The following is a 13021-nucleotide window of genomic DNA, read 5'->3' on the forward strand; positions in this document are numbered from 1 at the left end:
ATAAAAACCAATTATAGTCTGGTTTACTTAAATCATTTCTCCATGACGTTGTCCTAGAATGTCACTGTCCTGTGCAGACTCATGGCATGGTGGACTAGAGTAGAACTGTATTAATTTTGTAGTTTTAATTCATATTGTAAATATTTCTTCCACTGTAGTGTTTTTCATTGTACCAAGGATATTCAATGCTTGATGGTAAGTGTTGCTATAGTGAACATTCTTGATACAATGGTGTTGTCAACTTGACAGAATCTAGGGTCCCCTGGGAGCTGGATGGAGGGGTATGCCTGTGTGGATCAGACGTTCTCCACTGTGGCTGGACTGTGTGTGTGGTAAGTGGGGAAGCAGCAGTAAGCACTCCTAGTCTCTGCTCCTCATTATGGATGGGACGTCCTGTGGCCAGCTGCCTTGGGCTCGGCTGTCTTCGCTTCTCGCCATGCTTGACTATACCCTTTCTCCCTAAAACTGTTTGTCAAGGTATTTTACCACAGTAACAGGAAGTTAGCAACTGGATACATACAGCTTTCCTTTCCTTAGAAGATTTTATTAAAATCAAACCACATGGATCTAGGACATAAATACCTTTGTTTCCACAGTGATCAACCAATTGCTTCCTCAAGCCATCGTGTCGAAGGACGGGGATGTAGCGTAGTGTTAGAGTGCGTGTTTAGCGTTCAGGAGGCTGATTCCCACATGCACAAATCAAGACACTGTGTCCGTTTATCAAACCACTAACAATGCACAGATACATAATCCAGTCTCGTCATGTTGGTGGTAACTGTGAGAATTGTTGTCTTCACGTGAGCTAGTAATGGTTTGTGATGAGCAATGAGATAAGAGATGCATGTCTTTAGGCTTTTATATTTATTCCGATGTATGACGGGAGTCTGAATTCCAGAATCTCAAAAGATTATTAAGAAAAAATGAAAATCTATCCAATTTAACCATTACCATTAGGAATCCTGGTACAATTCATGGGTGATTCAACCAGTTTAATACATTCACTGTGGAGGAAATCAATCAAAAAGAAAATTGGGGAACCCCGCAGGCATGCTGGAGGCCTCCTCATGGGACGCCTAGACAGATTCCTGGTGGGGTTGGTCACCAGAAAGATCAACCACATATTAGAGGGTGTAGTTTCAGTAACCCTGAGCTCTAGGAGTGGGAGCTGACTGAAGGATTTAGAGACTGATGTCAGGTGATCAAGGATTTAGCCAGCCAGGTCTGCCTGACGTCACATAAGAAGCACGGAGTCACCACTTGCTGTGTGCAACAAAGTAACTCTTAATGGATTTACACTTGCAAAGAAAGAGGGGACATTAGCTTGCTCTTGAGGCTGACCGGAAGTTGTTAGCCTGCACGGGCATAATACCGTACAGAAGGACAGAAACCGTAAAACTTGGAGACTGTGTCCCCTTTTGTCTTGCTTTGACTCTCATCCTAGCGCTTTGCAGTGAACATCCTTATCTTCCTCCGCTTCTCATGACGATGCTTCGTCCCTCTCATGGCCTGGGTGTTCTCTCATGCACGCTGGTGCTGGCACCTTCCTGGCTCCAAAGTTCCCAGTGCATGAGTTACCTAGGGCGTGCTTTAAATAACTCATTCACAGGGGTCTGGGGGAGGTCCTGGTCTGGTCTGTGTGCAGAGGGCTCTGGTAAAGACCACTATGGCTGGTATTACTGCTGACATTGGGCAGGACGGTCCCGAGACTACGTGAAATCATTGTTTCCCATGGGAAGTAAATGGAACATTGATTTACACTCTTCTGGGGTCCACTAGATCCTTGTTTCCCCAGCGGCACGAGCCCATTGGTCAGTGACATCCTCTCAACCATCTTCCCAGCCCCTTCTCATTTTTTTTTAAAGATTTATTTATTTTATGTATATGAGTACACTGTAGCTGTCTTCAGACACCAGAAGAGGGCATCAGATCTCATTACAGATGGCTGTGAGCCACCATGTGGTTGCTGGGAATTGAACTCAGGACCTCTGTTAGAGCAGCCAGTGCTCTTAACCACTGAGCCATCTCCCCAGCCCCCTCCTGATTTCTTGTTGGTCAATATAAGCCAGCTCTGGAGTTTCTGCTCCATCAAGAGGAAAGACAGTTCTAACTTTCTTCCTTGCAAGGCTGGTGGGATGTATGGCTGGCAGTCCCCCTACTTTACACTGAACATTTTGGGAACAGGGAAGGTAAATCCGTTTTCCCTCAGGAATTCCAAACACTGAGTAAAGACTAGAACCCATTTCTACTGACATAGTCTAGTATGTTAGCCTGTGGTGCTGATGGATGTATTCTGTTTGTTATGAAGAAGCCAGGAGCGCACGACACTGGCAGATTCAATGTCCAGCAGGGAGGCCTGCCTGCATCCTGGTGCTGAGATGGTGTCTTCTTACTGTGTCTTCCTGTGATGGAGAAGCTTCCCTCGGGTCTTTTTTATAAGGCACCAATCTCTTTATTGGGGCTCTATGAGCTGATAATTTCTCCCAAACCACACTTTTTAACACCATTACTTTGGCTTCAAGTGATGGCTTTAAGCTATGGATTCGTGTGGGAAAACAGAATTATTCTGACTACAGAAGATGGGGAGGGTGATGAGTGTGGTCTTCCTCACTTTCATTTGATCCACTCCTTCTAAGGAGCTTGGACTGCTGGATCGTCCAGAACACCATGACATCATAAACTGCTTTCCCCTTGGGCTTTATGCCTTCACTTGGATCATGGGATGAATGGCAGACTGTAGAGCATCCGTACTATAGAATACTGTTTGGCAACAAAAAGGAATTATGTCCTGACACACATGACATGAATGAACCATCAGACCATGAATTACACAAGGAACAAGGCCAATGCCACAAAGTCACATACTGTACGACTCAATTACTTATCTTGGAATGACGAGGTTTTGGAAGTGGAGTTGAGACTTACTGGGTCGGAAGCGGCAACTGACATGAGCGACCAATCCGAACACAGAAAACTACAACGATCTGAGCAAAACCTTCAAGCTCACTGGGACTTGGCAGCATGACATGTGGTGGCGCATGACTACAGGTCAACACTGGGAACATGGACAGTAGGAGGTGTGCAAGCTCCAGGCCAGTCTGAGAGACCCGTGTCAACACACTGGAGAGTGACCGACCTGATGACGGCATTTAATTGTAATACAATGTGGCAGTCTAGAGACTTCATCTGGAAGAACTGTGCAATTGAGTTACAACCCTGCCGGGTTGGGGGAAACGTACATAAGCACAAATCTCATGATGCTTTAGATTTGTTTATAATTTTATATCAGCTTTACATTTACAGGTACCCTTGAACAAGTCTGACACACGGGCCAGGGGTTGGACACCTTTGACAGAGCTCTACCCCAGTAGCTGACTTTCCTTAGGGAACCTCAGGGGAGCCAGTTGAGGCTGAGAGGCAGCCACTCAGAAGGCAGGTAGTGTCAGTGAACAGAACATTCATACCTGTCTTTCTTAAATGCTCTGTGAAGCATCTCCAGAGACATAAATGTCATCTTAATTGTGCATGATTGTCCTCCCTATCTAGACACAACATGGTAATAAAGACCTCAGCGTCTAAGCCAGAAGAGTTAGGGAGTTGCTTGACTGTTTAGGACCACAGCAATTTAAATCAATTTCCATCCTATAATTGGGAATAAAGTATCTCGGAGACAAAGGTTCTGTGACCTCTTCATCATGATCATTACTAGTATTGTATAAAGAACCCAACTGATGCTGGCCAAGATGTCTCTGGAATATAATATGAGTCATGAATAAGTTACATAAAAAGAGTTTTAAAGATAAAAGCTGGAGATGTAGTTCAGTGGTTCATTGCTTGCTTAAATTCCTTGGATTTAATCTCTAGCCTCTCTCTCTCTCTCTCTCTCTCTCTCTCTCTCTCTCTCTCTCCTTTCCTCCCTCCCTCCCTCCCTCCCTTTGTCCCTCCCTCTCAAGATAAAAACCACAGTATATAAAGTAACATGTGACATCAAGCCTTAAGTTGCATGCTGGTTCCTTCTCTTGTTTTTCTTGAGTGTTGAGGACAGCAGCCATAGGTGTCTCATTGCAGCAACTGGTAGTTGTTAAAGTCACAGATCTTGTGTTGGGTGATGGAATCTAGAGAAAAAAAAAACCAGCTTGACAGTTAAGATAGCTAGTTGCAACACAGGAAAATCCACTCCCGCCACCCCCCACCCCTGGTCTGTGTAGCCCTGGCTGTCCTGGAACTCACTCTGTAGACCAGGCTCCTCGAACTCAGAGACCCACCTGCCTCTGCCTCCCAAGTGCTGGGATTAAAGGTGTGTGCCAGCTGTGATCCTCTTTGAATGCTTTACGAAACACAGTTTAAACATCTTAAATGTTTCAGAGCTCTTCATTGTCTCACTTGCCCTTACAGGATGCTCACTTTTAAAAGTAAAATGAAATGCAGTCACACTGGCCCCAGGCTGATCCATTCGGCAGTCCAGTGTCCCACTAGGTTGTATCACAATGAAGAGACTCCTATCAGGACAGACATTCTGTTGGAGGGAGCTGGGACAGCTGTCGGCAAAGACTCCTGAGCTCTAATCCTAGAGCTACTTCAAACACCCATTGTTAGAAGGCAGAGTGTAAATTTTTAATTTTAATTATGACATTAACTATGATATCTAGACTGTGCCAGGCTGTCTACCCCGTTAGGGATTCCATGTTGAAAACAAAGTTAGGCGCAGTCCTAAAACCCAGTTTGTGGCCCAATGGATGAGGTTGGAGTTGGGGAACGCTAGGGTCTTATGGTTTGAGGCTTCATCGCTTTATGAAAATGTCTGGTCACAGAGAGAGCTGGGCAGCTGGGCAGTACAGTGTGCTACCATTGGTCACGATCCCTCCACCATGTCTGGGATGTGTACTGCTCCACAAACTTGTGTAGAAAGCTCAGACCCCGCTGGTGACGCCACCTTGGGAAGTGCTGGAAACTTCACAGGGTAAAGGAAGTGGGTGGCTGAGACGGGTCCTTGGCTCAGGTCCTGCCCTGGCTTCTCCTCTCCTCCCATGCCTCCCAGCTGCTATAAGCTGCTTTGCTCTGCTGTATACACCCCAATCACGAGGTTCTGTCCACCCATGGTCCCAGGACAGTAGAACCAGTCGACCATGCATCGGGCCACAACATATCCTTCCCCGTGTCATTTTCCTCGGGAGTTTTGTCAAAGGAACAAAAATTGTGACTAATGTACTATCAGTTGTTACTACTAAGATGCTTACTATACACAACGGTCTTCTTACTACAAAAACAGCAGGGAACACAGCTGAGTGTTGGTGCTCACTGGCTGACACCTCCCATGAGACCACTATACAGTTAGTTAGACAGTCGTATCTGAAGGGCCTTGAAGAGTGAAGCCTGTTGGAAGATGGACAGCTATGGTGGCTGTGTGGAACAAGGGAGAAAGATGGGTTCATTCTAGAAATAAAAAGCAAAGGAAGAGTAGAAGAAAGAAAAGCTCATCTTAGTTTTGGCTTAAAGAATTGTTCCAGAATCTGACTGTTGCCTTCCTGTACAGACAAGCTTCCATCTAAGACTGTGAGCTGGAGAGGGGTCCCCTGGGGGTCGTCAGTAGAGGGGAACATGCTAACTAGCACTGGGTGCATACACACGCATGCATGAGCATATGTGCACACACACAGTACTGTATACAGTTAAGACAGCTCTTGTGTCTCTGCGATGCTGAAGTGGACCCATGCTTCACTCCTTTCCTGCAATGCCTGCTGCAGGATGCGTGTCTCTTGCTTTTGCCTTGTATGTGTTTCTTCCATGTAAAAGCTATTGTCGGGGGCTGGAGAGATGGCTCAGTGGTTAAGCGCACTGACTGCTCTTCCAGAGGTTCTGAGTTCAAATCCCAGCGACCACATGGTGGCTCACAACCATCTGTAATGGGATCCGATGCCCTCTTCTGGTGTGTCTGAAGACAGATACAGTGTACTTAAATATCATAAATAAATAACATCTTAAAAAAAAAAGCTATCGTCTTTTTTCTGTGTCCATGCCATGTTGAGGTTTTGCTTCATTGTACCTGGGTTTTGACTCACAGATGACAATCTGCTGCTCTCCCTACCTGGTCTATAAAGTAATGTCCACCCAGGCTGTAAGGGCTCTTTGGACCCCAGTTTAGCATATGGATTTCTGACTGGATCAGTTTATAAGGTCAGAAAACAAAACAAACAACCCACTGAAAGGAAGCCTCTCTCTACTTAATCTGATAATTCAATATAACTCCCAAATTCCAAGTTTTACAAAAAGAAGAACATTAACACAGTGACTAACATGGGAATACAGATTTGAAAAGGAGAAGAAGTAGGTGATAAAAGGGACCGAGTTGTTCTAATTACAGCACTGAGGTCCGATGAGGTTTGCACAGAACAAATATGACACTGCAGGGAAATGGGAAATGAGCCCGTATAGGTGAGTGGAAGGAGGCATTGCCTATCAGCAGGACCCAGTCAGACAAACTACACGGCCTTTCTCCAGTCTTGTCACTGCAGACAGAGTGCAGCCCGGGCAATCAGAAAAAGTGGCTACCATTGTTAACAGCATTATTGTTCAGCTTTTTGAGGCAGGCTTTCATGTAGCCCAGGGTGTACATAAGCTACCCACCCTCCAGCTCTCCTCTCGACTGCTAGGATTCCAACTGCACTGCTAAGAATTTTAAGCAGGAAAGATGCAGGAGATGTCACGGCCTCCCCTCTCCTCTGTCTCTTTCCTGTCCTCCCTAGTTCTTTCATTCTTAAAACAAAAACAAACTCCAACCCCGGGCCGGCCACGTTCTTTAATAGGACTTGGCACGAACCTAGGGCAAGCCAGTTTTCTAGCCGAACTTCTGTGTGGTCTTTCGGTCGGTGTACCGGACCAACATGCTGCCAACATTAATGTTTTATGGGTGTGGGGGACAAATCTCTATATTTAACTAAAACTTGGTAGCTGGTGGTGGATGATACTGTGCCAAGCCGAGAGCACAGCGGACCAGGCCTTTTCTCTGCTCAGCAGAAGTCCCAGAAGGCAGTTCAGTGGACATGCTCATTCACAGCTCACTCAGCAGGCATCTCCGAGGCTTCTCTGTGGGGTGAGTATCACTCTGGGGGGTATTTATGGCAAGAGCTTCCCCCTCAACAAGAGAGGCTCCAGTTATGAATGTCTCTGTCTTAGGGTGATGAAACACGGTGACTAAAGTTCCACAGGAAGGAAAGGGTTTATTTGGCCTACACTTCCACTAACAAATGAAGTCAGGATAGGAACTCATGACTGGAACCTGGAAGCCGAAGAGGATGAAGCAGCCATGGAGGGCTGCTGCTTACTGGCCTGCTCTTCACGGCACACTGAGCCTGCTTTCTTCCAGTGCCCAGGTTGGCACTGCCCACAATGGCCTGTGCTGTCTCCTATCAATCACCAATTAAGGAAATGCCAATGGGCTTGTGCAGTCCCTTCTTATGCAGGCATTTTGTGAGTTGCGGTTTTCTCTCCTTAGGTGACTCTAGCTCGTGTCAGGCTGACATAGAAGCCAGCTGCCACAATTTCCAAGCACTTCGCAGTGATGAACCCAGCGCTGCCCCCTGTATACTCTGACAGGTTGACCTCAGTTCCACCTGGAGCTCATGGAGCAGGTCTCTCCTGCTGTGTGCTCATCCCACAGGCTTCACTTCCACAGGCTGAGCCAAACTTTGCTCTTTCAGTACGGCTCCTCTAGTCCTGCTTGGCAAGACTCTCCTCACGGTTGTCTTGGATGCTCATAACTCAAGTCCGGGTAATCACCATCCCTCGTTTCTCCCGCACCCGGCTGTGAGAGCTACTGAAATGTCAACTAAAATCTGACGCTGCCACGACTCTACCAATATTAAGCTGGTATCCCTAAACACCAAGGGCCAGCATCACTTAACACTTAATCACTTCAAGCCTCTCCCCTACCGTCTCTCTCCTCCTTGCATTTCACACTACCATGCTTCTAGGCACCAGCTTTCCTTGGCTTCCCTCCCCTTTTTAGTCCTCTCTTCTTCCTTTAGGCTATCTCAGGCTGACTACCTCTCCAGACTGAAGCAAGGACCTCCCTCACATCACTTCATCTCCTTCATAATATCTACCACTACTGTTGCTTAAACCTGCTACCGATCTAATTCTCACATGGGCAAGGACTGTGTGTTTCTTGTTAAGTGTTACACATGCAGTGCCTAAGAATACGCAATATGCTTAGTACACGAGCAGTGCAAAGTTATTTTACTGTACGATAAACTAGCCTCAATGTCTTGTGTGTGTGTGTGTGTACACGTGTGTGTGTGTGTGTGCATGTATGTCAGCTAAGACTGGCCACTTGCCAGGTTGATAATCACCTAGGAGACAACCTCTTGACATATCTGTGAGGAAGTTTGGAGAGTGGGTTAACTGGAATGGGAAGACCCATTCTAAGTGTGAAAGGCACCATTCCATTCCACTGGCTCAAGGCCTGCACTGAGAGGAAGAAGTGAGCTGAGAACCAGCCCTCACTGTGCTGTTCTGACTGGATGAAATGTGAGCTGCTGCCTCTTGCTTCTGCCTTTGTGACTTCCTACCAACCGTGACAGGCTTCATTCTAAATGGTCAGCCAGAATAACCCACCCTTCCTTCCTTCCTTCCTTATTTCCTTCCTTATTTCCTTCCTTCCTTCCTTATTTATTTCCTTCCTTCCTTCCTTCCTCCCTTCCTTCCTTCCTCCCTCCCTTCCCTCCTCCCTCCCTTCCTTCCTTCCTCCCTCCCTTCCTTCCCTCCTCCCTCCCTTCCTTCCCTCCTTCCCTCCCTCTTTCCCTCCTTCCCTCCCTCCTTCCTTCCTCCCTTATTTCCTTCCCTCCTTCCCTCCTCCCTTATTTCCTTCCCTCCTTCCTTCCTCCCTCCCTTCCTTCCTTCCCTCCTTCCTTCCTCCCTTATTTCCTTCCCTCCTTCCTTCCTTCCTCCCTTCCTTCCTTCCTTCCTCCCTTATTTCCTTCCCTCCTTCCTTTCTTCCTTCCTTCCTTCCTCCCTTATTTCCTTCCCTCCTTCCTTCCTTCCTTCCTTCCTTCCTCCCTTCCTTCCTCCCTCCCTTCCTTCCTTCCTTCCTTCCTCCCTTCTTCCCTTCCTTCCTCCCTTCCCTCCTTCCTTCCTCCCTTATTTCCTTCCCTCCTTCCTTCCTTTCTTCCTTCCTCCCTTATTTCCTTCCTTCCTCCCTTATTTCCTTCCCTCCTTCCTTCCTTTCTTCCTTCCTTCCTCCCTTATTTCCTTCCTTCCTTCCTTATTTCCTTCCTTCCGTCCATCCTTCCTTCCTCCTCCCTCCCTTCCTTAAACTGTTACGGTATGATATTTTGTCTCATTAAAGAGACAGGTAACTAGGGGGTTGGGGATTTAGCTCAGTTGGTAGAGCGCTTGCCTAGGAAGTGCAAGGCGCAAGGCCCTGGGTTCGGTCCCCAGCTCCGAAAAAAAGAACCAAAAAAAAAAAAAAAAAAAAAAAGAGACAGGTAACTAATCCAGTATTCTTGTGGAAAAAGCAAGAATGGGTTACGGCAGCTTCTAACATTCCTTTCAGCTCTGATACTGCCCAGGGTCATCCTTAACCTGGCACCTTTCTGAGGGTGCACTGAGGAGTCAGCCCTGGGCTGTCATTCACAGAACTCTTTGCTGTCCCAGACAAGGAAGTAGAGTGGCTTAGCACTAGGCCACTCCAGAGCCATCGACGATTTTCTCTATTACAATCATGGGCTCTGCTCTATCAGTCTCCGCGGTGGATTCCGTGATGTTCGACTTAGTTGTGGTAGTCTTTCTGTTCCTACAGGATGCGTCTGTGTAGACAATTAAACCATGGAAGGATGGCTTCTCTCAGCCTTTAAGGCATCTGCCCCCCATTCTGTTTCCTTGACTGGCTGCTCTAGAACACTGTTGAAAAGGGCAGTAGCATTGCTGGGCTTCTTGTATGAGACTTGAAGCTTACACTGAGGTTTTCACTATTAAGTAATTTACCATAGCCACTTCTTAGCATGTACATGGACAGGAAGAAGGTGTTCCTGCTTCTCGAGGCATGTTTGACACGAGTGGATGTTCAATTATCTTTCATGGTTTTTAACACCACTGGGAAAAGTAACAGGAGACCAATCCTGTCACTAACTATTCTTATATTCTTAGCCTGATACTTGATTTTATGTACATTTTATTTTTAGCAAACTACTAAAGTTGATTCACTAATGTTTCATTTTAGACTTTTAATATCCATGTTGACAAAATGAGTGATTGCATTAAGATCTTGAAAAATGGGCCTTGAAAAATTGGGTGTATAACTCCCCCTCTTTGTTTAGTTCTGCAATAATTGTTATTTTTGGTAAAAACCTAGTACTAAAATTATATAGAGGAGTTGCCATTTTATAAGATATACAAACTATAAATTTACCATTTTAGCTATTTTGACTGCATGTTTCAATAAAAGTACATTCACAGTACTGTGAAACTACCAGCACTTATGAATTTCAAGAACTTTCTCAGGATCCCAAACCAAATCTCTGTATCCACTAAACAGTAACTTCCCACCCTCATGCTCCCTGCGGTTGCTTCGGGAAACCCTGGTCACATGCCCTGTCTCTGTAACTTTGACTGTTCCGGGGACATCGTGTGACTGGCTTATTGCACTGGGCATGGTGTCTCCACCGTGTAGTGCGGGTACCAGGATCTCCTTTTGCTGGCAGGAGACTGCACACCGTGTGGACATGCTGTGTTTCCTTTGCTGTTATCTGATACTCTGGTCGCTTCTCCCTACTCTGGTCGCTTCTCCCGTCTGCCGCTGTGAACAATGCTGCTGTGCTTACAGACGTACAACCCTCACTCACACTCGGAGTCACATTAGGGGCGGGGTATATATGTCCCCGCAGTGGAGCCGCTGGATCACTGGTAACTCCACACAGTGTTTTCCTTAGTGGTTACAATGCTTATGCCTCCCTTAGCTGCATCTAAGGGCTCTAATTGCCCACAACTTCTTCAACACTTTTTTGGGGGAAGGGGATTGTAAGGTTCTGAGTCACACTTCCCTAGTGGTTAGTGCTGTTGAATACTTTTTCATGGGTGATTGTACATTTGCAGGTTTTCTGGAATTTCTTGTTATATCTTTGTCCCATTTCTTACTATTATCTTTTGAGTCACAGAGTTTAATGCATTCCTCACAGAATTCTGCTGTGACATACTCTCATCCATCTGCTTTTACTTCTGCTGTCTCCCTTCAGGGTTGGTGGTCCTGTCCACTCTCCAGGGTCCCTGAGATGGAGGCAAGGATCCCTCTTGCGGAATCCTCCTCCTGGGTGGTGGAAGAGCTCTGGTCCTCTATCCCATGCACAAGGCTCCCTGCCCTTCTGAAGCCAAGTTTCCTTGAGGGACATATTCTGGTTGTTGTAAACCTTCAGAGGCTGCGCAGATTTCCCACAAGAGTCAGGTGAATCTTTCTCACTTCCTTTATTTCTGTGATGGACTGACCCGGGAGTACAGGTCCAGGGCTCTGATGGTGGGCATGGCCCCGTCCTCTGGCAGCAGTTTGGTGGATGGTGAGAGATGCTCTCTGGCTCCTTTTCACTTTTTGTGATGCTCGGTTTGTTTGTATTTTCTGTGTCCTGATTCAGTTTCAGCATCTCATCTCCAAATTTACCAGTGGGAAAGTGTTCATCCCACTGCCTCGATTTTCAAAGGTCCCTACTGTGCATCCCCACTGTGCATCCCTACTGTGCAGCCCCAGGTCCCTTTGCAGTGCTGCATTGATGGCCTTGCCTCCCTGTCTCAGCACTGCCTGCATTATTTACTATTTAGATGGCCAGGCTTCAGCATGGCCCACCCTCCTGTCCTTCTCTCTTTCAACGGTGTCTAGTGGTGGCATTGATGTTTAAGAAAAAACTGACTGAAGATTAAAATAGCATGATCCCATCCAACTACTGTTCCTCTGCTTGGAAGCCAGGGGAGACACCTCGGCCTCAGTCCTGTTTGCAGAACACTGGATTCTGTGCTGCACAATTTGAAATCTACTAGTTTGCAATCTTACTATTGATAGAAAATTTCACTACTGGTATGACATCCCACTCCCTATGAGGAGGATCCCTAACTGGAGATTGGGTGGCTGGAATGGGCTCTGACTTCCAAAGGGGACCTTAGGACTCTGTGAACTGTAGTAGCTCAGGCTTCCATCAGAGAGGACCCCAGGTAGGGTGGGGCAACAGCATCCACCTCAGGCCTCTGCACTGATGTCTAGTCAAGTGTCTCTCTTGGGGTCACTGTCCTTGGCTAGCTGAAGCCCTGGCTCCCTGCATCCACCCGACGTCTCTTCCCTGTGCACGCACTGAAACCGCGTGGTTGGACTAACATCCTACTTTATGAGCGCTTAATCTTTTGCTCTCTTTCGAGGTCTTCTTTCCAAATACTATCTCCCCATGCAGTCACACTCTAAGTTCCCTGCAGGCTTCGCCTCACACCGGAACCGTCATCACTTGAGGCTCTAGGGTGTTAACATTAACGTCTAAGGCAACAGCAACAGAAAAGGAGCCAAAGCCTCAGGTCCTCTGAAGTCACATGAGAACTACCTTCCAGCCATAAGCAGTGAGCACAGACAGGCTAAGTGGTCAGTAACATGGCATTAGGAGGTGGCGCTTTGAAGTTTCTTTTATGTTTGTTAACTTCCTTTTATGTGCTGGGAGCCATGGGGCAGCAGGCACATACTGGGGCCTTGCTTAAGAGTGGGACTGCTGCAGGGCTTGGTGAACCTCTAATCTTAACAACAGCAAGTTTTATAGAGCTGGCCATCGTGTCACAAATGCCAAGTACAAAAATGCCGATGGCCACTGTGACTTCCACACCAGCACACACCTTTCTTCTTCCGTAGAACACTTTTGAGCTCACATCATTTCTGCCCTGAGCTAAACTCACAGAGGACTCTTTGTTGGGAGGTGGCATTTTGTGCTGAGGGAGGCTGAAGGATCTGACTTGAGTTGAAGATGGGTAGCCTGAATGGCCAGGGAAATTCAAGAACTATTACCTG

At 46.8% G+C, this 13021-nt stretch overlaps 1 protein-coding gene across 4 annotated transcripts in view; it reads right to left on the reverse strand.

Moving 5' to 3' along the window:
* Positions 1–523: 523 nt before the first annotated feature.
* The window catches only part of Mcph1 (microcephalin 1), a 202523-nt gene continuing 190025 nt past the window's right edge, over positions 524–13021 (reverse strand). For all 4 annotated transcript variants that reach the window (XM_006253383.5, NM_001427088.1, XM_063275460.1 and 1 more), the window contains exon 14: positions 524–4115. In XM_006253383.5, the coding sequence (XP_006253445.1) occupies positions 4060–4115 (56 nt within the window). In that variant the 3' untranslated portion in view covers positions 524–4059. The remainder of the gene's footprint in view (positions 4116–13021) is intronic.

Source organism: Rattus norvegicus, chromosome 16 (assembly GCF_036323735.1).
Source record: "Rattus norvegicus strain BN/NHsdMcwi chromosome 16, GRCr8, whole genome shotgun sequence".
Classification (NCBI taxonomy): domain Eukaryota; kingdom Metazoa; phylum Chordata; class Mammalia; order Rodentia; family Muridae; genus Rattus; species Rattus norvegicus.